This window comes from Sinocyclocheilus grahami, unplaced genomic scaffold, assembly GCF_001515645.1.
Source record: "Sinocyclocheilus grahami isolate Dianchi unplaced genomic scaffold, SAMN03320097.WGS_v1.1 scaffold507.1, whole genome shotgun sequence".
Lineage (NCBI taxonomy): Eukaryota > Metazoa > Chordata > Actinopteri > Cypriniformes > Cyprinidae > Sinocyclocheilus > Sinocyclocheilus grahami.
Genome location: NW_015505686.1, coordinates 659,179 through 684,750, shown reverse-complemented (window position 1 = coordinate 684,750; position 25,572 = coordinate 659,179). Strand labels below are relative to the sequence as shown.

At 36.9% G+C, this 25,572-nt stretch overlaps 1 protein-coding gene across 2 annotated transcripts in view; it reads left to right on the top strand.

Moving 5' to 3' along the window:
- Positions 1-25,572, top strand: part of LOC107554584 (KH domain-containing, RNA-binding, signal transduction-associated protein 3-like) — a 153,138-nt gene that overhangs the window by 60,666 nt on the left and 66,900 nt on the right. For both annotated transcript variants that reach the window (XR_001605071.1, XM_016237149.1), the window contains exons 2-3: positions 12,620-12,738; positions 22,740-22,856. Coding sequence is in view for 1 of the 2 variants with exons in the window: in XM_016237149.1 (XP_016092635.1) it covers positions 12,620-12,738; positions 22,740-22,856 (236 nt within the window). In the remaining variant the exon portion in view is untranslated. The remainder of the gene's footprint in view (positions 1-12,619; positions 12,739-22,739; positions 22,857-25,572) is intronic.

The following is a 25,572-nucleotide window of genomic DNA, read 5'->3' as shown; positions in this document are numbered from 1 at the left end:
AATATAAAAGCATATTTAAAAACTTTAGTGTTAGGTGGGATTAATCGCGATTAATTTCAGAAAAATATGTGATTAGTTAATTTTTTTTCCCGATTGACAGCACTGTTGGACATATATTACCTGTAAAAAGTATCTCGAGTATTTTTTATTTTTTTTTAAGTTTAATATAGGATGTTAGGGTATTTAGAATTAATATTTATATTACGGTAGTAATATAAGGGTGTTTTTAGAGTTGATTTTTAGGCTGGATTTAGGATATTTAGTTAGGGATATATTTTTTTGCTATTGTCTTTCTTTACTACACTGAGTGCAATTAGTATGATCAAATGTGACTTTTAGCATATTCTTGTTGATTAACATTTCATGAATGACTTCAAAAAGGGGATGAAAGAATATTATTAGCCACAAAAGTTGAGGTCCCCTGTTGTTCTGTTGTTGAGATGCTTATTAAATATTTCACCCAGCCTTTGAAAAAACTTAAGCCCTTAATGATCAACCAGAAGGCATCAAAATAATAAGTTAATTTTTTCCACTGCATAAAGTGCGAATGTTTCCCTCATGACAATCCATTATGATGGCATATCATTTTTTGCAACCGAATGCCTGCAGCATTATAATATTCATGAACGAATGGCGTGTTAATGTTTGTGTTCCAAATAATTAGCATTTCTCATATTCCCACAGAGGACATTGTCTCACATTCCATCTTATTAACATGTCTGATTCCTGTCATCTCTTAAGGGTCACGGGTGGAATTGTTTGCAGATTTTTCTGTGGCATAAATAACCTTCAAATGACTGACGAGCTTTTGGCCGGCTGAATTTTTCACTCAGTTCTGTTCTGATGAGCCGTGCTGATCCGGGAGGCGGTGGGAAGGCAAGATTACGGCCCGAGCGTCTCAGACTTCTCCCTTGGCCTCTTTATTCGGGCTCTGAATGGGACGTCTGTCAGATGCTAAAGACGTGGGGCTTAATCTTGCCAAGGCTGAAGAACAGACTAGAAATGCAAGTCGCACAAGGTTAAAGCAAATATGTTGCACTCTAATTGCTCATGGAGAGAAGAGCGTTAGATCTGAATAACCGGTATGAAATGTATCCGTAGCAATTACATCAATGCTACCATTATATGGACTATTCATGAAAATATTCCTTTGAGACATACCGCATTAAGAGCTCACTTAGATCAGTCACGATGACAAATGAGAGGTTCTTCATTTGATAAGCAGGTCAGTCTGCATTCATTTTTATTTCTTGAAGGAAAAATCGACAGCTCGACAGTTCCTTAGGTGGAAATTGTTGAATTCTCAAACTAGTGATGCTAACTACTTACTATTAACTATTTAAAACTAATTATGAAGAATTCTATCTTTATGACATCACAATAAGGAATTCTAAAACAAATCACGCTAACTATTGATTATTTGAATACTAATGATTATTAAATATGACTATTTTGATTCAAATGTTATTAACATATGTAATATTGCTAATCTTTTTATATATTATTTACACATTATGTATTAATATTACTTGTATTGATTATATAAACCTAATATGAAACCTTTTTATGTGAACAGATGCTAAACTAAAAAAGATTTTGTGTAGAAACAATTTTCAGTCAGAAAAAAAGAAATATACACACACACACACACACATATTATATATATATATGTATAAACAGAACAGTTGTTGTAGAACTGTGTTGATGGCTGCAGGATTTCCCTGAACATTCTTTAGTAATTGTTACAGTTGAGTTCATTTATCATGTAGAGTACACGACTGTACAAACCCATTAAGTGGTTAGTATAAAAGGGCAGCCTGACCCCACTTAATGACATCCCAGTGCTCCGCACGTGCCGTGAATTTTAATGTGGAAGCAAAGGATTTTTATGAAAATAAGACTTTCCTGAAGAAATTTCAGTAAGCAGAGATCTCAGGTTATTGAAGTTTCTTTCAATGCATCTATACCAGGGGTGCCCAAACTCGGTCCTGGAGGGCCGGTGTCCTGCAGAGTTTAGCTCCAACTTGCCTCAACACACCTGCCTGGAAGTTTCTAGTATGACTAGTAAGAGCTTGATTAGCTGGTTCAGGTGTGTCTAATTGGGGTTGGAGCTAAACTCTGCAGGACACCGGCCCTCCAGGACCGAGTTTGGGCACCCCTGATCTATATTATAATAAGAGTAACATATATAGATGATCTACTATACAGCATATAAACAAAATAGCTTGTGATGATAGCTCAGGGATTGCCTTTTGCAACACTTTAGTACTCAGTTTACATGAACCACTCATTGAGAAATATTATCAGGTTTGTCAGTGTAATGTTGAGATGATGGAAACACAAATGCATCACGTGGATCTGATGTATGTACTTTGGTTGGTAAATTACATGGAATACAAACGGTAATGTCATACAAATAAGGTTTCTGGTCTGTGTTCACAGGTTATTAGTGATGTTTATTTGTAAACCAAAATGGTTCCACCATGTTAGCTATAAAACATTTTAGTGTGGACATATATTAGATGGTATTGGTCTTAAAGGGGCCGTATTCTATATAAAATAATATATATATATATATAATTCATTTTTCACGTAGGGCCACGTAGATTTGGACAGCTTTTTTCCCTTAATAAATGAAATCATCATTTAAAAACTGCATTTTGTATTTACTTGCATTATCTTTGTGTAATATAAAAATTTGTTTGATGATCTGAATCTTTTAAGTGTGAAAATATGCAAAAAACCTTTTTTCACACCACTGTATATATATATTTCCCCCATGAAATCCATTTATGTTAGTCAAATAGTCTTTATCTCTAATAATACAAAACTACAAAAAATTTTTACAAAAAATTAAGAAATCTTTTTTGCTCTCCAAAGCTGCATTTATTTGATCAAAAATACAGTAAAAACATGTCCATGATATTGTGAAATAATACAATTTAAAGAACGTTTAAAAAAAGAAAGAAATACTTTTATTCAGCAACGATGCATTAAATTGATCGAAAGTGACAGTAAATGCATTTATATTCTTAGAAAAGATAAATGCTGTTCTTTTAAACTTTCATCATCAAAGAATCCTGAAAAAAATGTATCATGGTTTCCACAAAAAATAAAAAGCAGTAAAATCTTTTTTCAACATTCATAATAATAAGAACCATTATTAATAGTTGAGCACCAATAATAATTAATAATAGAGTACCAAATCAGCGAATTAGAATGATTTGTGAAGGATTATGTGACGCCGAAGACATCATGCTGATAGGCATAATGATGCTGAAAATTCAGCTTTGCATCACAGGAATAACTTACATTATAAAATATATTCATGTTGAAAACATTTATTTAAAATTGTATTTGTATTTTAAAATATCACTGTTTTTACTGTATGTTTATTAAGTAATTGCAGCCTTAGTGAGCATAAGAGACTTCTTTAAAAAGCATTCAAAATATATATTATTTAAAATGTTTGACCTATAGTGTAATTGCTTAAAATAATTTGGTTTGTGTTTGTAAAAAATAATCAAATGCAATTGAAAACACCTAATTTGTAAAGTATTGAATTCATAGTGTTACTCAAAAATATGCACGTGCATTAGCATGTTTTTTATTATATAAAAGTCATATCTATATTATAGTCATATTTATAATATTCAAAAGTCTTATTTAGGATGGATTGTAATTGAAATAGAAAAAACTGCTAAATAATTTATTGTTCTGTCGTTTTATGTTTATGATGAATTATATATACACGCACACTACTGTAATTCTATATATTTTAAAATGTAACTTATTCTTGTGTGTGTGTATTTTCAGCATCATTACTCCAGTCTTCAGTCACATGATCCTTCAGAAATCATTCTAATATGCAGATTTTCTCAATTATCATAACAGTATCAATATATATATATATATATATATATATATATACTAGCGTAGAAATTCATGATCAAATTCAGGATTCGTAGGGAAACTCTTATTAAAATAATAACTGGTTAGTTTTCAGCATGTTGATATTGTCTTTATATTTTACCGGATAAATGTTACATTTGAAAGTATAATTTAGTATGCTGAAGCTCTTTCTTGTGATATATCAATTGATAGCTCATTTGAAAAACATTACATTACTGCAATTGGCAGATGATTTTATACAAATTACATTAATGCACTGCATAAGGAAAGATGGAGTATTTGTAGCTTGACACATCTTATAACTGCCATGCTCCTCGTGTGAGTCAATGCAACAGCAGATGCATGAATTTGTACGTTTCTTCACTTAGCAGAAAAAGTTATGATGCAGTTTTTCTCATGTGTAAGTCTCTTTGGATAAAAGCATCTGCTAAATGAATACATACAGCCTAATACTAAGAGCTCATGGTTTGCCCCTTGCAAGGTTTAAACCTAAAGCTTTTTGGTTACAAGCCCAACTCTTTAACCTCTGAGCATCAAAACTTTGTGCCAATTGGTAGAAATGGGAATTGAGCCCACTCCATTTAGAAACCAGAAAACTCCTCACTTGAGAAGGTTGAAACACCTTAGGCTCTTAAAGATGCAGCCTTTTTTGTTTTGTCTGGTTAAATTCTAAAGCACTCGGTGGTTGGTGTCCATTTCAAGAAGCACAAAAGATTTATTTATGCACCACGGGCTGAATTCAGCAGCTGAATGCTCCAGATTGACACCAAATTCTCTGCACTTTGACATCGTTTGCCATCACAGAGGTTCACGTTTTTCTCTTCTTTTGTTGCGCTCATGCTCTGTTTGGTTTTCTACAGGGCAAGACTACACAAACAGAAAATTAATGGCAAAGAATCTGCAGTGAAAAGAGAAGGGTGGAGAAATGTTTTGTACTTGAAAGTGTAATGTTCAACATTTGTCAGCTGTTCTGTCAAGTATGACCAGTATTCATTTGGATGTTTGACACATCTTTTGTCTTGAGAAGCATGGATTTGTACTCTAGGCCCCTGAAAATGCTTTTGTTGCTGTTTTCTTAAATGCATTTGTTTTTTTTTGCATTATTGTTTACCCTTCTAGGGAACTCGTCCTGCATCCTCTAGCGCAGGGGTTTTCAAACCTATCCCGGAGGACCCCCAGCCCTGCACATTTTGTATGTCTCCCTCATCTAACACACCTGATTCAACTCAGGTCTCAACTGCAAGTCCTGAATTGGGTGTCTGATAAGGGAGACATATAAAATGTGCAGGGCTGGGGGTCTTCCAGGACAGGTTTTAAAACCCCTGCTCTAGTAGACACTATGGGGACTGCCGCCAGCAGGACTGGTGTCTGAAGCATGTGTGATACAATTCCAATCCCATTGGCCCACGTAGCCCGTGGCGTCACAGACGGGTGCCCTGAAGCATAAAAGGGCGCCTGCCAAACACATCACCAACTTCTGTTGTCTTCAGGAGCCGTTTATTTGACAGTGCATGTAAAGGCGTTATGGAGAAAACAAAGGCAAGTGAGCGTTTTAGAAAGTGTGTGCTTCCGTCTCCTAGATTTCTGACACCCGAGGACACACACGATCTATGCGTTATACGTTTGGTGCTCGGGGGCTCTGAATGTGCTCATTGTGACATGTTTCCAATGAGAAAGCTCTGTTCGCATGTGTCCCTCTTCTCGAGGGATGAGTGACAAGAGTCTGGGTCTCGCAGTTCGGGTCCCACTGCTGCCGAGGCACAGCATAGGCTCATATTTTTGGGTTCGCTGCAGAGAGGTTTGAGAAGGGCGTGAATGTGCGTTTGACTCACGAGACAGCACTCATGGTGATGCATCCGCGGGGGTTCTGAGAGCAGAGGTAAAGCTTTGCCTTTTATTCAAGATTGTAAACAGTATTTGCATGAGCGCGCTCGCCTCTCAAGGGAGTCGAACAGACTCAATGCAATGCATTCGCGGCAGTTTCTGTTCTCGCCTAGTTCTTGAGGGAATCTAGTATTTGAACAGCGTGTTTGGCTCTTGAGGGAGCTAAATGCACGCTGCATGATGCGATCGTGCTGAGAAATGTCTCGTATGCTTGATTCTCTTTTGAGGAATAAGAATTGAGTGCCTACTACCCATGGTTTGGGTCCCACAGCTGCCGAGGCAGCTAGGCAGACCGATCACAGGGATTGTAGGAGGGGCATGGACGGGAAATGCTTTCCCTTTTAGAGTTCCTTTCATTCTATTCTCTCCCAAAGTATAGTAGTCAGCATTCGCACAAGCATGTCCAGCTCTCGAGGCATTCGGCAGGATCCAGATACTCTTTCTCTTGGGCCACCTGATCCCGCGGATAATGCTACATTGGGCTCATCTGGTGAAAGTGGTTGGCGATGGAGATGAGAGTGTGAGCACTGAATCTCCCCAACCTAGCTCCAGTTCCGCATATGGGGATGTTGGACTTAATGATGCGTGCTACTAAGATGCTTGATTTAGTCTGGTCATGCGAAAGGCAGAAGGTGGCCTGTGGCAGATTAGATTCAGTGCTTTCTGGCCGGTCATGAATTCCCCTCCCCCAGGAGTCTCCCCTTTGTTCCTGACCTACACACTGAGTTAGTGAGATCGTGGGACAAGCCATATTCAGCTCAGCTGCATCTTTTTCAGCATGAGGATTACGCTGATGTTGAGGGTGTGGCTGAACGTGGATACGCGAAGATGCCCCCTGTGGAGAGGACGCTCGCGAGCGTTACAAGCTTACCAAGCTGACTTGCTCAGAGACCTAGATAAGGGCAGGGCTTGTCCCCTGGGGCAGTAGCGGAACTGCGCCATGCCACAGACTTGGCTCTACGCGCCACTAAGCAATGGTTGTTACAGAGGTGAATTTGTGGTTAAATCTCATAGATATCAGGAGAAAGGTGAAAGACTTTCATCTTGATGCTCTGCTGTTGCCTTCCAGGCTTTTCAGCACCTTCACTGAGGCGGTGGTCGAAAAGTTCAGGGAGGCGAAGGTGCGGTCCGCTGCCTTACAGGAAGTTCATTCCACACCGTCCCAGGTCTTCCTCTAAAACTTCTGAGGGTGCTGGTCTGTCTCGATCTGAGGATCTTATGCAGGATCAGATGAGTAGTGTGGCCACTCGTGCCCCTTCTCTCTCTAGGAGTTGGACGCAGAGGCAGGCAAGTGCTAAGAGACACTGTTTACATCGGGCCATGAGGCTGGACTAGTGTTGTTCTTATGTGTTTCTCTTGTTGGCGAACCATTGACTGAAGGTCCGGTCTTTCCCTTGTGATGTTTTTTTTTTTTAAGTACTCTGTTGCGGGGCTGCCCCCTTATCAAGGTTTTTCAAGTAGGTACCCCCTGAGCCTCTTCTGCCGTCTCCCCTTGGGGTGTTTAATATATGGTCTACTTCCTTTATCCCTTAAGTTTAGTCAGGTAGTAGGGGTGGGCTGCCCCCTTTCTACAGGGTTTTTAAGTGGGCGGTCCCCCTGGGCCCGGCATGCTGCTTTGGCTCATTGTAACATAGCCTTCTGAAGATAGCTGTGTTCTTAGCTTGGTTAATGGGATGTCCCTCCTATTGTCTGGGTTCCCCATTTTTCCGAGTTATGTTATCAGCCCGAGGTGTCAGTGGCTTGCCCCCTTTCTGAGGGAAGGTTTTGTGTATGTCTGTCACTTCTCTTGGTGCTCTCTCACCAGGAGAACAGGTATGCGCCGTGGAATGGCTGAGTGGTTATTCCATTCCCCGTAGTGTCTGCTAGAGGACGCAGCGCGAGTTTCCTAAAAGGGGAATGTCCTGGGTTACACATGTAACCATGGCTCCCCAAGAGGGAACGAGACGCTGCGTCCCCTCACCTAGGGCTTGCCTGTTTTAGCGTCTCCTTCAGACAACCAAGTTGGTGACGTTTTCAGCAGTTGCCTCTCTTATGCTCCCGGGCGTCCGCCTGTGACTCATTTCCACTCACTATATATTGTGTAAAAAAATTGGTTTAAAATATAACAAATTCTCTTTGGGAGAGTATTAAACAGATATTTCTTGTTTCAAAGACCTTTATTTATATTTCTATATGAAATATACATTTTTCTTCATGTTGCTTAGAACCAGATGCCGCCTTGTATGGTCTGTTCCTGGATTGCTGAGCGTTTCCCATCTCTCAGAGCTTCTGTTTGAGATGTTATTGCCAATCTCCTCTCTCTGCCATGCTTTTTTGTGATCAGGAAGTGAAATTTGAGGAGTTAATGGAGCGTTTTCTGGCTCTCCACTCCTCTGCTGGAGATTTATGGGGGAGTACGCTCTAATCCCACAAATCATGCCAGCGTATGAATTTTAAATTAAAAAGCCCAAATTTCTTTCGTTGTACTATTCATTTCTCCCCACCTGTGCTCCGATACTGTGCTGACCTGCACACGTTTCATCATGACTGGAAATACAATGTTAGTCTGTGAGTTTTGGATGGAAATTAGATTATCCTGACATGTGAAGAGAGAGACCCCATCTTCTCAAAACAATGAGGGGTGAATTCAATAAACTGCTGCATCACTTCAGCACTTCATATTTCAGTCTTATTCACAAACCACCCACAAAATAGTTTAAACGGGTGCAAAATGCCTTGAAATAGTGCTGTGGCTTGAGTATTTCAGTTATAGTAAGTCACCGTCATTATTTTCAACAAAAACACACCGACTTTCTATGTACAAATTTCTCACAATTCCTTTAGTAAATCAGATTGTACAACATTTTTTTCTTTTTTTATTTCTAATGATTTTCTAACAAGAGAAAATATATACACACTATTCAAAAGTTTGGGGTCAGTAAAAAAATAAATGAATAAAAATCTTACATCAATACATTTATTCAGCAAGGATGTGTGTTTATATACACACACACACACACACACACACACACACACACACACACACACACACACACACACATATATATATATATATATATATATATATATATATATATATGTGTGCCTGCATGGACATATTAAAGCATAAAAAGTATTAGAAAGAACAGATTTGCAGAAACGAGTTGAACTTCTTTTAGTTGATAAATATGTGTAAAGTGGAGGTTGTACATTATTGTTGCAGAGCTTAGATTTGTTGGTAGGTCACAATCTTCTGAATGGCTATTCTGTTGGAAAGGCTGCTGATTATCTAAGGAGGGACATTTATATTTTTCACAGTATTCTCTTGGGTGTGTTTTGTGCCCTTCGACTACAGAAATAATGATATGAAACAATGAGATGAACCTCAGACCGCTGAAGCTACTGTCTCTGTGGACCTTGGAAACGGAGCGGGGGAAGGGATGCAGAGTTTGTTCTCTTCCCAGCTCTCTGAGTAGCTATACATATAATTTGATATTTTATAATAAAGTTTGACACACAGATCCCACATGAGACATGACAACATGCTCTAACCCAGTGGTTCCCAACCCTGGTCCTGGAGGCACCCCAACACTGCACGTTTTGCATGTCTCCTTAATCAAACACACCTGATTCAGGTCATCAGCTCATTAGTAGAGACTCCAAGATCTGAAATTGGTGTGTCAGAGAAGGGAGACATGCAAAATGTGCAGTGTTGGGGTGCCTCCAGGACCAGGGTTGGGAACCACTGCTCTAACCAGGCGACATAAAATCCCCAGCATCAAGTATTAACTTAAAGAGAAAATGCCATTCCAAACTATAAAATCACCCTTAACCATCTAGCACCCAAACTGTAGAGGATAATGCAATGCAATGCTAGCATGTGTTCTACAGGTGTACAATTAAGAAAGACCATTTACATTGTTTATATATATATATATATAAAACATACTGTCGTATGTTATATATACTCTGGTTTGTATGATGGGTCTCAGATTCAGTCTAGACAGAATGGTTTTATTTTTGATGACTCTTTGAAACTATTCGAGTAGAAGTGCTTTCCTGATTAGTCAAGGGAATATAGGATGTCTTAATTTTGCATAAACTGTCCTCACCAAAGCACAAATAATGGAAAAGAGAGTTGAATATTGAAGTGTAATAAGCGTAACAAGATGAGAGATTGTGGAAAAGAACATTAAAAGTGCTTTTCTTATTTAAACTGTTTTGATGGGCTCTAAATATCATTAAGAGTTAATGGTCAGGGTTTACTGGACAAGTTTCTGGAATGCTCGTTAAGAAGTTGGGAACTGCTGAAACCAGGTACCTCAACAACAGTGGAGCTCCTTTTAGAGGCAAATAGAGTGCCACAGTCAGGTTTCAGAAGTAAAAATCCTATTTGTTTTCTCCATAGTGGAATTCATTTTGCACAGTAAATGTAAAGGCAGAACTGCTGTGAGCTATACTGCTGTTAATTGATGGTATATGCTTTTGCTGAAGCCATCGGCTGCACTATTTTATCAGATTTTTTAAATATTCATGTATAACGGAATACTTTCTGGTGGAAAAACTACATTTCCCATGATTCTGCAGTGAAATCTCCATCAATCAGAGGCTCACAAGAAGCAAATCACACCCACCAACTCCCATGAAGCACTGCAAATGCATATATTGCAATAAACATCAAATTAATTGTTTCTATATACATAATCAGCATCTTTAAATGAAAATTTTATATGTATCCATAATTCTACCATCTTCCACAATGATTCATGGGATTGTAGTTCTTTACCTCATTAAAACTTTAAGTACACAGTCTTGTACTTTTTTGTCTTTTTGTCCAACTTTTAAATACTTTTTTGCTTTGAATCAACGTTTGTAATATTATCATTTACTTCATAGCTGGTCAGTTTGGTTCATGGCTTGTAACTCTTAAACAAAGATAAAAAAAAATACCTATAGGTATAGAAAAATACTTCTAGAACTATGGCTGCTTAAACAGTAGGCGGGCACTCTCTTGGATATTTATCTAATGATTATTAATCAGGCCTTGTTGCATGAGCTAATTCATATTCATAAGTCAAGTTTTAGCTATAAAAGAACTGGTTTATTGCAATGAGATGGGAATTATGTAGTATTGCAGATGTACCACATCAGCTTGAGTATACCTGCTTGATGTTGGCTTGAATATTTTTTCACAGCCCTTTACTTTTTTGATAAATGTTTGTGAGCACACATATCTAACTCAAACCAGTATGTTCTGATCTGTAAATTTGGTCTGTTGTAGAGACATTAATACGGTGACAGAGAGAGCTCAACGCGCTGGAACTTAAGAAAACACATGCAAATTGAAAAAACACCAGCAAATTAAGAAAACATCTTCATCAGTTTGACAACACATGCGCTGCAAATCCTCACAGCACATGCAAATGAAGAAACGCGCTGCAAATAACACGGACCACAACGTTTCAAGGGGACCCAAAAAAGTGACGGACCCGGCTGGGATTTGTTTTGTGCAGTGGCTCTTTTTTTTTTTTTTTGAGTTTCTGCTTGTGATTCCTTTTTTTTTCTTTTTTTTTATTTGAGGGCCAATTCTGCCCTTTGTAAGGGTTACCTCCTGTGTATTCTTTGAAGTTGACATTTTATGTGTAATTTTCCATTTAAGTTATTTTTTATTTTAATTTATGATTTATTTATTAAAAAAAGAAAAAAAGAAAAGATGTTGAACTTTTTACTTATTTGTTTTTGTTCTGTTTATCTTTCATTTTTATTATTCTTTATATATTTATTGTTTTGTATTCTGGTTGTGTATGTAATTTATTGCTATGACTGTATCCCCTGTGAATGTTATATCTTCAATAAAAAAAAATAAATAAAAGAAAGGAATCACTAGCAGAAACTTAAAAAAAAAAAAAAAAAGCCCCTGCACAAAACAAATCCCAGCCGGGTCCGTCACTTTTTTGGGTCCACTTGAAACATTTCCGTTGTGGTCCGTGCTATTTGCAGCGCGTTTATTCATTTGCATGTGTTGTGAGGATTTGCAGCGCGTTTCTTCATTTGCATGTGTTGTGAGGATTTGCAGCGCGTGTGTTGTCAAACTGATGAAGATGTTTTCTTAATTTGCTGGTGTTTTTTCAATTTGCATGTGTTTTCTTAAGTTGCAGCGCGTTGAGCTCTTTCGGCCACCGTACATTAAAACTCAATTCTATATGAAATTGTCAAAATCACGTCAACAGTTATCTGGTTACATTTGTGTGGATAAGATAAATCTTGCATTTGATTGAGCAATTTAATCATTGTACTGTCCAGATCATGTGGATGTTTGACGTTTGATGGACATTTGGAAATATTTGTCTTCTTGCCACCGCCTCTGACATGACCTTTTCAGTACTGTTTTCCGCTAAGTACATCATTGAGTTGCGAACCCACATTTTCCCAATGATGCAATGTATCACGAGTGCCCACACTCATACAAGAACTCATTAATGTGACTAATAACCCAGCACCCCACTGTGTCCCACAACAACAAAGACTTCTGTGCGTGTTCAAAGAGCTAATTTACACACTTTAATGTCTAACAACGCTTGCCTCACCAACAAAAATATCCACCAATCACAGAGAAATGTCTATCAGATATGATTATAAGCACATCCAGTTAAATTAAAACGTGGCCAATGGAAGCTATTTCACAGTCCACTGATCAGTCAAAATACGCTTGGTACAGATGACATCGGGCAAATGGCAGGACTGTTATCTGAGCTTATCTGAACCTGAGATTCACACGGATAAACCTTTATTCTACCTAGATAATGATTTGACTAACTCTCCCTGTCTCTGTCTCTCTTAACAGAAATCGAAAAGGTACAGAAAGACGAAGACAAAGAGGATGAGAAGTTCATTGATGTGGTCATCAACAAGAACATGAAACTGGGACAGAAGATTTTGATCCCTGTAAAACAGTTTCCCAAAGTAAGTACAACAAAGCTGTTTTTCAGTGTCTAATATATAATATAGTAGTTACACCAAACTAGAACAGAACAGATTAGGAGAAATGTAGCATCACATCACTTGCTCACCAGTGGATCCTCTGCAGTGAATGGGTGCCGTCAGAATGAGAGTCCAAACAGCTGATAAAAGCATCACAATAATCCACAAGTAATTCACTCCACTCCAGTAAATCAATTCATGGTTTGTGTAAGAAACAAATCCATGATGAAACCACTGCTTCCCTTTAAAATATGAGTCCTCTCTATCCATAATATTGCTTTCTTCAGTGAAGAAGTTGTCTAATCTGAATCAGGAGAGAAATATGCACAGATCAAGCACTCTTTACAAGAAAGAGCTCTAAACAAATATGTGGAAGGATTTTTGATGTGAAGACAACAGAGGATGGACTTTTTCACTGGAGGAAGCGTTATTGTGGATTGTGGACTGGTTTTTGGCCAGAAGCAATGGTTTAAAGTTAAACACACAACTTTTCATTTCACAAGATGTTAACTGATGGAGTGGAGTGGTGTGGATTATCGTGATGTTTGTATCAGCTGTTTGGACTCTCATTCTGACGGCACCCATTCACTGCAGAGGATCCATTAGTGCGCAAGTGAGGATGTAATCCTAAATGTAACCAAATGTGTTCTGATGAAGAAACAAACTCATCTATGTTTTGGATGCCCAGGGTTGAAGTAAGGTTTCAGTACATTTAAATTTTTGAATGACTGATTCCTTTAATATTTTTGCAGTGCTGATGAAATCATTGATTGATCATCATATTTTATAAATATCCATTGTCAAAAATCTAAATGATTTTCTAAATGCAGTGTTATAGTGTAGAATAATTCAATGTTGTTTTTAGACTTAGTGACAGAAATTCTTAATGTTCATCACATTTTTTTCACAGCTGAGAACCTTTGTGTCTTTCATTTGTTTAACATGCTTTCACACGACTCCACTATACATGCAGACCACAGTCATTCATAAGGATGAAAAGTACTTCACAGTGCAGCTACATGTTAATATGAACATGAGTTTGATATTGAAGCACGCACAGGCGATTTCAGCAAATGGTCCTAATTTCCATATTGTTGCTGTTGAGTGTGTTATTTGATGATTTTCCCCCTTTTGCCAGATGTAGAGGTGAGCGTGACCTTGATGGCAGACTATCACATTATCATACCACTGAGCATGTGTGTGTGTGTTCATGTGACATGTGCATATATTCCCGGTGTTTTCACAAAGGCCTCTCACACAAGGAACGATTCTTTCTGTACCTCATTTAGTTTGTGCTTTCGTAGTTCTTCCAACATAATTTAATGGGCTTCTTTGTTTGTGTGGTTTTTAATTCACACCGTTCCATCCTGGGAGGGTGAAAGAGCGACAAACAGCAGGAAACAAGAGAGAAACAGAGAAATTTAAGCAGCAGGTGTAGATGTCTGACTCTATTCAGGAAAAAAGCTTTTTAGGGCAGTGAAAGGGTTTTAGATAGATGATAATTTGGACAGCGTGTTTATGTGATTGTTTGAGGAGGTGTTTCAGTAATGAAGGAGATGAGTAAATGAACAGGACATGTGGAAGAAGAATAGCACGTGCTCATATTTTATTGTTTTTTGTCTATCATAGTCACCATTTCCATTCACTTTTATTATTATATAAGTTAGCTACTGATACTTTCTGTATAAGTAATAAATAAAATAATACACAGTATGTATATTAGTTAGGAATAATTAAGATTGTTTTAATGTTTTTGAAAGAAGACTCTTATGCTCACCATGGCTGCATTTGTTTGATTAAAAATACAGTAAAACAGTAATATTGTGAAATAATATTACAATTAAAAATTGCTGTTTTTTTATTTGAATATATTTTAAAATGTAATTTATTCCTGTGATGTAAAACTGAATTTTCAGCATCATTACTCCAGGCTCCAGTGTCACATGAATGATCCTTCAGAAATCATTCTAGTATGCTGATTTCATATCAATTATAATTGGTACTCAAATATTAAGAGTGGTTTTTATTATTATCAATGTTGAAAACAATTTGTGCTGCTTAATATTTTTGTGTAAACTGCAATATTTTTTTTTTTTAGAATTATTTGAGAAATAGTAAGTTTAAAAGAACAGCATTTATTTGAAATAGAAATCTTTTGTAACAATATAAATGTCTTTATTGTTAGTTTGGATCAAATTAATACATCTGAATAAAAGTCTTATTATTATTTTTTATTGAGTACCATTAATCATTTATTATAATTGAGTAATGATGCTGAAAATTCAGCTTTGACTTCAAAGGAGTAAATTGCATTTTAAAGTATATATAAAAAAAACATTAAAACAGAATATTTTAAATTGGAAAAATATTTCACAATTTTCTTTTTTTTTTTACTGTGTGTTTGATCAATAAATGCAGCCTTGGTGAACATAAGAGGCTTGTTTTAAAAAAATAAACTTTTGAATCGTAGTGTATGTGTGCACATGTCCCATTAATGTAGCTGCCTTGAGGTTTTGCTATACAGTGGTAGCATATACAACCAACTACAACGAGTGAATTGGCCTCTTCGTGACAAATGGACCCTGGACAGATGAAGAATTCATGATCCTAACATGAGGACAGATGGATTATCGGCAGCCTCATACATTTGTGCACTTGTACACACTTTTGTGCACCTATATATGATGTATATATGTATTCGAGTGGCCGTGTGCGTGCGTTCAGAGAGTGATAATGTGTGTGTGAGCTATTTTTTGAAGAGGGTTTGTAAATGGGCTCTGGGATCCCAGAGGGAGTGTGCTGTGAAGGGTAAAGCGTCTCTCTCACACACATATATATACACACACTCTCTACTCTCATTTTTTACCCATACTAGAAGTCTGATACCTAATCTGAGACCAAAAAGACCCAAATTTCCATCAGGATTGGATTTGTAATTAATGAAAAAATATATGATTAAATTTAAAATATACAAATGTTGTTGTTATTATTATTATTATTATTATTATTGTTTAATAAGAAAATATGAGTTTTTTTAAGAGTGTATTCTATCATGTTCTTACATGTGCAAAGCTACATAACATTAGGGAATTCTTGGTGGTTACCAGGGTGTTGTATGAATGGTTTTAGGTTGGGTTTGATCTCACTGGTTGTGTCAGGTGACAGGTTTTGTTAACTGCAGCATTGTGCTTCAACTGAGTCCCCATCCAGACCTCTACACTGTCTAAATATTACTCAGATCCAAATGTCAACTTGTGTTATTAAACACAATTCCAGCTTTACTCCTGATGCCGGCACCCACAGGAGCCCCCAGTGGCCCGGAGATGTTTGTGGATCATGGAACATGTTGGCTCTGTGGCTCCATTACAGCTGGACCTTATTATGACATTATTATCCATTCAGAATTAAATTTGCCACAGTGCAGTGAGTCGAATGATCTAGTTGGAGGATGTGTTTGCACGCTGCAGTGTTGTGAATGTAATTGTCTTCTGTTCCAGAGTCTCTGACTTTGACTGGATGATCAGCAGATTGCTTTAACCACAGACTATGGTAGATTGCCTGCCAAACTCAAGCAAACCCTTTCCACTGTCTATCATGGGCACAAAAGCAGTTTGCAGAATTAGAGCATGAGTAATCATCTTTAAGTTCTGTGGCGGTAACCTAACACCATGGTATTGGATGGTAATACTGTGGTACTTTAAAAGATGTACTGGAATTAGTTTACCATGGTTTTTATATGGTGCTACCATGGTACAGTTCCAAAATACCATGGTACTATGTCCAAAAAAAATGTGGTAGTAAAATAATTTTTGTAAGTGTAATGGTTCAGTAAATTTACCATGGACATGTACCATGGTTAAACTATGGTATTCTCTGTCTGAAGTACCTTGGAGTGCTGTATAAATAGCATGATGTGTGAATATAATTACCCTTACAAAAAATGTTGTGGCAGTAACCAAATGTTAATACTGTGATACTTTATAATTTACCATGGTACTGAAATGTCACTCTGGAATTACCATGGTACATGTCCAAAATACCACGATAGTACCATATCTGTATGTTTTTTAATTTTTCAATGCATTTACTAAAATGTTGCATGGTATTACCATGGTTTTTAGACATGTAACATGGTAAAACTAAGGTGTTCTTTAAAATATGTTGGATTACCATGTAAATACCATGATATGTGATGAATACGACTCCCTTTAAAAAAGTACTGTGCCGGTAATATAATACCATTGTACCAAATGCTAATAATTCACACTGTCCAAAAAACCATGATACGTTTTGCAAGTGTAATCATTCAGTACATTTACTACCATGGTACTATCAAGGTTTTTAGACATGTACCATGTTAAAACCATGTTTTTTTTAAGTACCTTGATGTACTATATAAAAACCATAGTATGTGAATTTCTATTCAAATCAACACAAGCTCCATCCTGCATCTCCCGCCATTCAGTGTTGGGCGGTTACTGTTGACTTCAGGTTTGTCATAACGATGCGTTTTAGGGCGACTGTTGAGGGAAAAAAAAGATGGGGACGTCAGGTCTTGTAAATGAAACTTCATCTCAGAGCTAAAAGGAATGTCAGGGTACATGAGCCCTCAGCGTTAGAGCAGTAATGATCGGCCACTTCAAATAAAGCAATTATCAGCAGCGGAGCGAGAGCGCCAGTGTAATGTCATACGGCGCGGCTATTCACGTCGCCCCGCGTCACACTAAACAGATTGCCTTTGACAGCCCTGATGACTGTAGACACTAATGCGCTGTTTAGAGCTTCAGAGAGCTACTGGAGGAAGACAAATTCAATTTGTCCAGTCTGACAGGTGGATGTAGAGAAAGCGAGCGAGAGCTTGAAGGGTGAGTGTGATGAATCTGATTGGAACAGTTTTACTCCCAGATGTCACCTCTAGTCTCATTTATGGGACACATGTTTACTAGACAGGGACACTTTTTTGGCTAATTTCAGCTTGTGAGGACGTGGTCACTGGTCATTGAGATTAAAGAACAATTTTGTATTAGAGAGTAATGAATATGCCTTTTAAGTGCTTATTAAAGGTGAAGCGTGTCATTTTTGTGGCACTATAGTCTTGGATTCTTTGGATTTGGAATTGGATTCTTATTTAACCAGTTTTTCCCATCTGTCTGCCATTAGTCAGTCAAACAGAGAGTCCCGCCCCAAACTCACACTACTGGTTGAGCTATAATATAGGTTTGGTCAGGATGGTTAAACAAATGCTTTGATAACGGCAATGTTTTGATAGTGGCATAGTATAATTTACATTCCATTGTAGTGTATGTACTTTTTTAATCAAAAAAGTAGTTTTATTGACAAAATAGTAGTTTTATTGTTTTGAGATGCTAAATAACTTTTTATACGTTTAGAGGTCATTTTTGAAGTCTCACCAAAGCTGCATTTATTTGATCAAAAATACAGTAAAAACAGTAATATTTTGAAATATTATTACATTTTGATTATCGATATTTGAAACGGTGACTTTTTTTCTGGATTCTAATGAATAGAAAGTTCAAAAGAACAGCATTTATTTGAAATAGAAATCTTTTGGAATATTATACATGTCTTTACTGTCACTTTTGATCATTTTAATGTGCTCTTATGGAATAAAAGTATTCATTTCTTTCAAACAAACAAACACAATCTTACTGATCCCAAACTTCTAAATGGAATAAGTATATATTCCAAGTTGTTCATAGCCAGTTGTGTGAACAATAGGTTATTTACGGACAATTTTCCCCTCCAAAGCCCCTCATTTGAGTCCGGTACAAATTCACAACATATCATGCCAACTTTGAGAGCTGCAAAAGAGGGGACAATTTTCAGTGAAAAACAAGCTAAATGTTGATTTATTTGTCACACAAATCTATTGAATGACTTCAGAACAGTACAAAAACTGTACAGTCATAAAGTTTACTTTTTTAAACACTTTTTGAATGGTGTTATGAACTGTCTTTGTAGACCCGCGTAAGGTTTCTTCAGAAATCCTTTCTTTTTCTGTGGAGAAAATAACAGCATATGGGTTCAGAATGACATGCGGGTGAGAAAATAATGACAGAATTTTCTTTTTAGGTTCATTATTTCTTCAAATGAAAATGTTAGCAAAACCTTTTTAGCCTGTTCATGTCTTTCTTGCCAAGTGTGTGTGCAGTCTCTGCAGTCATTGTGCCTGTCTCTGACAGCTGCCTGTGAGGTCAGTCTCATTGTAAAGACTGTTTAGTGAGACCCAAAGTGAAAAGCCCTCCATGTGCTGACTGTTTAATCTCAAACAGAGAATGCAGCTTTCTTCTCAGACGCTTTATTGTGCTTTCCAAACAAACTGAGCTTTATTAGCGAGATGGATATTTCCATAAAAAGTAAACCGAGTGTAATAAGTGACACTGAGATGTCTGAAATCTTTTTTAAAGCTTTTGAGAAAAATGAAGTGAATACCATATGTGTTTTAGCATCAGCGTCAGTACACTATCAGCCAAACAATCGGTGAATTGCCCTCATTACCAGATGTAATCTGCAATTAAAATTAATTCATAATGAATGTCATGGTTGGATGTCAAAATTTTGCCTGTGAGCACATTTTGCATGTGCCTTTATCATAAACCTACATGCATTTTCCTAAAGCCGCACACACACATTGTGCATTTATATCAGATAACGGTTATTATCTTCCCCCATTTTTTGTCGTTAGACAGTAATATTTTCAAGAAGCTGGGTAGATCATTTTGAAAACTAATAAAACTTGCCAAGTCCAGCATCATTTTTACTATTGCTTATAATTAGGGCTTTTAATTTGTAATTATTACAATTTGTATCCCGCACCTCAAATCATGTGTTGATGAGGAGAGCTGTGCTGCTACCTTTCTAAGAGACTAGTTTTGCCTTGTGGATGATAAATGCACAAAAAAGAAATAAAATCCTCTAGAATTGCATTTAGAGAATTTGATGGTTTTTCCATGTGTGAACATGATTCACACTCACTCATGCAAAAATGTAGCACACATTTTTCACTTTATAGATTGTTGAAGTTGAAAACAGTTCTGAAATAAGCCTTTTTTCCGTCTCTTTGTGTCAAACCTTTGTTAAATTGACAGTTTATGTATTTATTGTCTTTTCATCAGGTGTTCTCCATGGCAAACACACATGGCATGTAGATTTCAGCATTTCTATATTTGTGCATAGTGAGAAGAGGCCAGTGTGTGTGTTCTAATGTGTGTGTGTTTTGGGGGGTGTTTAAGAGCTTTAGAGCTTCCCGTAAATCCTCACGCAGCTCGGTGTTGTGTTTAATGTCCAGATTAAGGCCCACGCTGTCATTTACAAGCCTTAATATCATCAGATTACACCATTAAAGAACAGCCAAACAAAAGCCTCTGTAAATAACAGCCATCTAATGAACTCCAGCAACTCCACAAACAGCCATCAGCAGCAGAACATACTGCGCTCTTAAATTCCAATGTGTGGATTGACAATCACACCACAAGGACACTTACTGATACATAATGGAAGTATAAAACAGAAATGCACCTCATGTTTGATATAGGTTATATAATTATAATATACAGTAAGAGCTTCTTACGAAGTATATGGATATATGGCATATGTAAATGATCTTGCCAGCATCAGAGATTCAGTAATGGTGTTTGAATGAAATGTATGTGAGATGATTATGCCCCAAAGTATCAGGAGTAGTGCGTTCTCAAATCATAGCTGAAAGAAAAACCACAAATGAAATATTTCTCAGTTGTTTCTTTTAGAATCAATAAGATTATATTGATAGCTAATGGAAACTTGCTGAAGTTCCTTCTTAGGTGTTTCTAGAAAAACACACCACTTAATATATCTTTAAAAGACAGTTGAGATCTCTTCTGAAACTCTAAAGGGATACCGTTTCGGGTCCCATTGACTTTCATAGTTTGGGCAAAAAATACTATGGAAGTCAATGGGACTGTTTGGTTACCAAAGTTCTTCAAAATATGTTCAGATGTACAGAAAAAAGAATGTCATACAGGTTTGGAATGACATGATGGGGAGTAAATGATGTAAAACATGCGTTTAGTATGTAGAGGTACTGAGATGTACCCGCTTCGCTCATTCTGCTAATTCTGGGTGTCGAATTTTGCTGTCAGATTCAGTCAAGCCTTTCTGTTTTGAATAAAAAAGAAGCCGGGAAAGTTTGAGAACGTGTCACCTGAGCGCTGCGATTGTGTCTGTGGCTTTCTCAGAGGTCTTCATGGGTAGCAGGGTTTGATCTTCCGCTCCGGGTTCAGCGGTGAGATCGCTAACAAGCCTGGACAGCAGGCGCAGGTGAAGAGTTTTAACAAGAACAGCAGAGAAAGCATCTCACCTCCTCAGCCTTTACACTTCCTCTTTCTTTTGTCATCCTTTGGTCTCCCTGGGACGATCCTTCTCCCTTTCTTTCTCTTTCTTCTTTCCTGTCTTTCTTTTATCCTTGCCACCTGTTTCCATCTGAATGTGACACAGAACAGTGTGTGTTTTAGGCTACGTTTACACGACAACGATGTAGTCAAAAACTGAAGTTTTTCCCTTGCGTTTTTAAAAAGTTTCACGTATACACGACATTTTCAAAATGATTTGCGTTTACACATATCCACGAAAACGGGCAAAAATGCTGTATTACGTATGCCAGACCACTAGTTGGCGCTGCCACCGTGTTAGTAAACAGTACCTGTAGGGAAGTGACAATTATATGTTGCATATGATGCGTCTCCGCTGTTGGTTGTAATATTGGTGAAGTAAATTCACACTTTGCTGAAGAAGCGTTAACAGAATCTTAAACAGCAACAACTGTACCATGTACTCCGCCATTGTTGTGTATATTCGTTCTTGCTTGCCTTTAAAATCGACACGTACTGCGCATGTCTACATATCTAACACGTACTACGCACTCGCATGACGTTATCGTTTTCAAAGATTCCCTTATTGGGTGTTTACACGGAAACGATAACAGTGGCGTTTTTAAAAACTTGCACTTTGAAACCCGTTTTCAAAAATATGCGTTTTCAGTCCCCAAAATGTCGCTGTCATGTAAACAAACAGGCAAAACGCATAAAACTATTCCTGTTTTTGACTGAACGTTGTCATGTAAACGGCCTCTTAGATCTTGAGTCTCTTGTGATTCAGTAAAGCGTCTTTCACAGATGCAGTTCTGTCAAGAGGAACGTTGTGGTTTTGGCTAGAGCTGGAAATGTAACACATAAATGTAACACTATTAATTATATATAAAAATGTAATACATTTTTAATTCGTTTTGGACCTTAGTGATATTCAGTGATATACCTCATATTCAGTTATTTGGAAATAAAACAAACAATATATTGGCTTTTAAAGCTACTTTTTGCCTATTGTCAATGTCTCTGAATTATCTTTGCTAAGTAAATATTGATATAAGCAATTAATTGTGAATAATTCACCTCTATATCATGTAATTCATTTGAAAATGTGAGATAATTAAAAGTAATTTAATATTAATAAAATAATTCTAAAAATTATTGCAAATAAAATTATATATATATATATATATATATATTGTATATATAGTATAGCTACTTATAATTAGCTGACTATAAAATCAAAATTCAATGAAAAGTGCCATTCATTATATAAAAATGTGTGTGATGGTTCTTTCTCATTTAAAGTTCAAATGACTAATTCATAGTTTGAACAAAAAAGCACGTACAGTGTCAAATATTTGATCATTAAAGCATGCATGACCAGAAAAAAAAGAGGATCATGGGTAATGAAAATGAAAGCAGTGCTGTTTAATTGGTTGATGTGGGCAAGAAAAATTCTGTATTTAATATACCAGTGTGTGGCTTTGATAAATGTTTAACTGCTTTTGCAGTAGAAATACTTTCCATGTAATTTTGCATAACTTAAGTATTAGGGAATAGTAATTAGAAGACAGAACTATGACAGTAAAACTCTTTTTTTCCTTTTCTCTTTATTAGTTTAATTTTGTGGGTAAACTCCTGGGCCCTCGAGGGAACTCATTAAAGAGACTGCAAGAGGACACACTGACCAAGATGTCCATCCTCGGAAAGGGATCCATGAGAGACAAAGAAAAGGTATTCTTTCTTTCCTTATTATCAGTGTTTTATTCTTCGGGTCGTTAATCAGGGTATACGAGGCAGGAACTGCCGCTTTTTTTTGTCCCTTCTTTCACCACACAGTCTCATTGTCTCTGCTGTCATGTTTGAGAAGCATTGAACGATCTTGAGCGTGTATGCCGTGTTTCTGCGTGCTGCGCCGCTGATTGAATCGATCGATGGCTGCTGATGGGCCACTATCCCCCCCCCCAATTCACCTGGAAAGAGGGATACGCTGTCATAAAGAAATGCTAACCTCAGCATCCTGTCATAGAGGTAGAGAGAGAGAGAAAGAACGCAGGATACAAAGGGACAGAGTGATATAGTCTGACAGGTTTTTGGGGTTATTGGCAAACAGCAGATTACTTCCTCCAGCGTCTAACTGAATTGACTTTGGCTGTTGAGGTAATTCAGAGACGTTCTTCTAGTTAAACAGAATATTTTTCAGAAAATGAGGGTATTCTTACACAACAACCGTTGTACTAAAATCTGAGTTTTTTTTTTAAAAGTTTCATGTACAGACAACAACGTCAAAATGATCCCCATTCACATGCTGCATTATTCATGCCAGGCCAGTAGTTGGCGATGTCACGCACATCCATATAAACTGAACATGTAATACACATGCGCATGACTTCACTGTTTTCACAAATGTGTGCTTTTACAGTTTACATGGAGATGATAACAGTATTGCTTTCAAAAACTTGCACTTTGAAACTTTTCAAAAGTTTGCATTTTCAGGCCCCCAAAACGCCATTGTCATGTAAATGAATAGCCAATGAATAGACAGTTTTTAGTTGAAATCAGTAAATGGCCCCGTAGTTATTTTTTTTCTCCCTGAACTCCACTTAAGTCAACGTTTCTTGAAACAAAAAGAACAGTTTAATTTTAGATGATGCGTTCAGTTCAGGTCTATAATTGCTTTCCATACAGGCTCAATTTATACGCATAGATACAGTTGTAAAATTAAGACACTTTAGGGTGTAAACTGTATTTGAAATCTAAATTAAATAGAATAATTTGCTATTATGTGCTTTAAGTACCAGAAACTGTCTGCAGATATTAAAAGTCTAGTGACATCGTTAACATTTTTTATTTATTTTTTTCGAAATAAGTCTCTCTTTTTCAACAAGGCTACATTTATTAGATCAATGGTAATGCAAAACTGAATTTTCAGCATCATTACTCCAGTCTTCACCTGATCCTTCAGAAATCATTCTATTATGCTGATTTGAAATATTTCTTCTTATTATTAATGTTAAAATCAGTTGTGCTGCTTAATATTTTTGTGGAAAACATGATGAATTTTCTTCAGGATTCTTTGATAAATACAAAGTTCAAAAGAACAGCAGTTATTTGAAATAGAAATCTTTTGGTTGTTTTTGCTACTGTACCTTTAATTAAGGAATAGTTAAGTAAGGAGTCAATTATTCCGCTTATGCTATGGTTAGCACACATCTAGACATTGTTCAGATTTGTAATTTTGTGGCAAAACATGGAAATAATCTGTAGTTTTCATTGTATTGTTTATTATTTATTTGTTTGGGCAGTGTCGTTGTGGGTTTTGGTTCTTTTGCTGTTGTAGGCTGTAAGGATCTTTGAAATAACTGAAATCGTTTGGCGAAGTGATATGGACATGTAATGCGGTCAAGACCTGCCTGGAACTACTTCAGCTGTGCGTTCCCCTGAAAATAATTGCACACCTTAGAATGCTCATCAACCAGTCAGATTCAGACGTTCAACAGCCCCATAGTATAATTAGCTATAATTGGCTAACTTCATGCCAAGTCTATTTTAAAAGAGTCTGGAAAATCCATCAGTTGTATCCTTTAAGTTACTGACATTTTCCCCCAGTATATTTCTCTCAGATTGTATGCATGCAGCTCTGGTTTCTGACCGTTTCTGAACAGCTCGGCCGCAGGTGATTTTGACTGTGTGCATGTATAAGCGTACCACAATCACCTTCACCATTCACACGAGCAATCTTCTGCCTTCAGACAGCTGTTCCAGAGCTCAGGGCGTTCTGGAAGGTTTTATCTACTAATTGGGCGTGTTGTTATTGACTTCTGCACTCCTCTGGTACTGTCAGATTTTGGTGAACAAGCTCTCTGTGGGGAAAAGCAGTAGAGGGAAAATTGTGCGCTGCAAATTGGATGGTTTGGATCTGGAACGCTCACCTGCAAGGTTTTAAGCCATTTGGAGATTCTCCTGCAGTTCCATCCCACAGCGGAGAGGAGAGATTTACTTAAAGCTCATAATTCTCTTTGATGTTCTAGTATTCGCAGAAACGGATGTCACAGAATTTACCAAACGGTGTTGATAGTAAACATACACACCCCAAACCCCACAAGAGCTTGTTTTTTGGAAGCAGTTTAGAAAATTTCATAAATAGGCTATGTGTTCACCAGTAAATGTGGAAAACGCTCTTGCAAACACTGTTTTGCACGGAAGCTTGTTTCTGCCAGAGAATAAAAAAATGTAAGAAGGTAATTGCGACTTTTTATCTCACAATTCTGACTTTTATTTTTTTCTCCAAATTCTGAGCTTATATCTCGCAATTGTGACTTTTTTTTCTTTGAATTCAGATTTTTTTTTCTCAGAATTCTCATTTTAAATCTTGCAATTATTATATATATATATATATATATATATATATATATATATATATATATATATATATATATATATAGTGGTG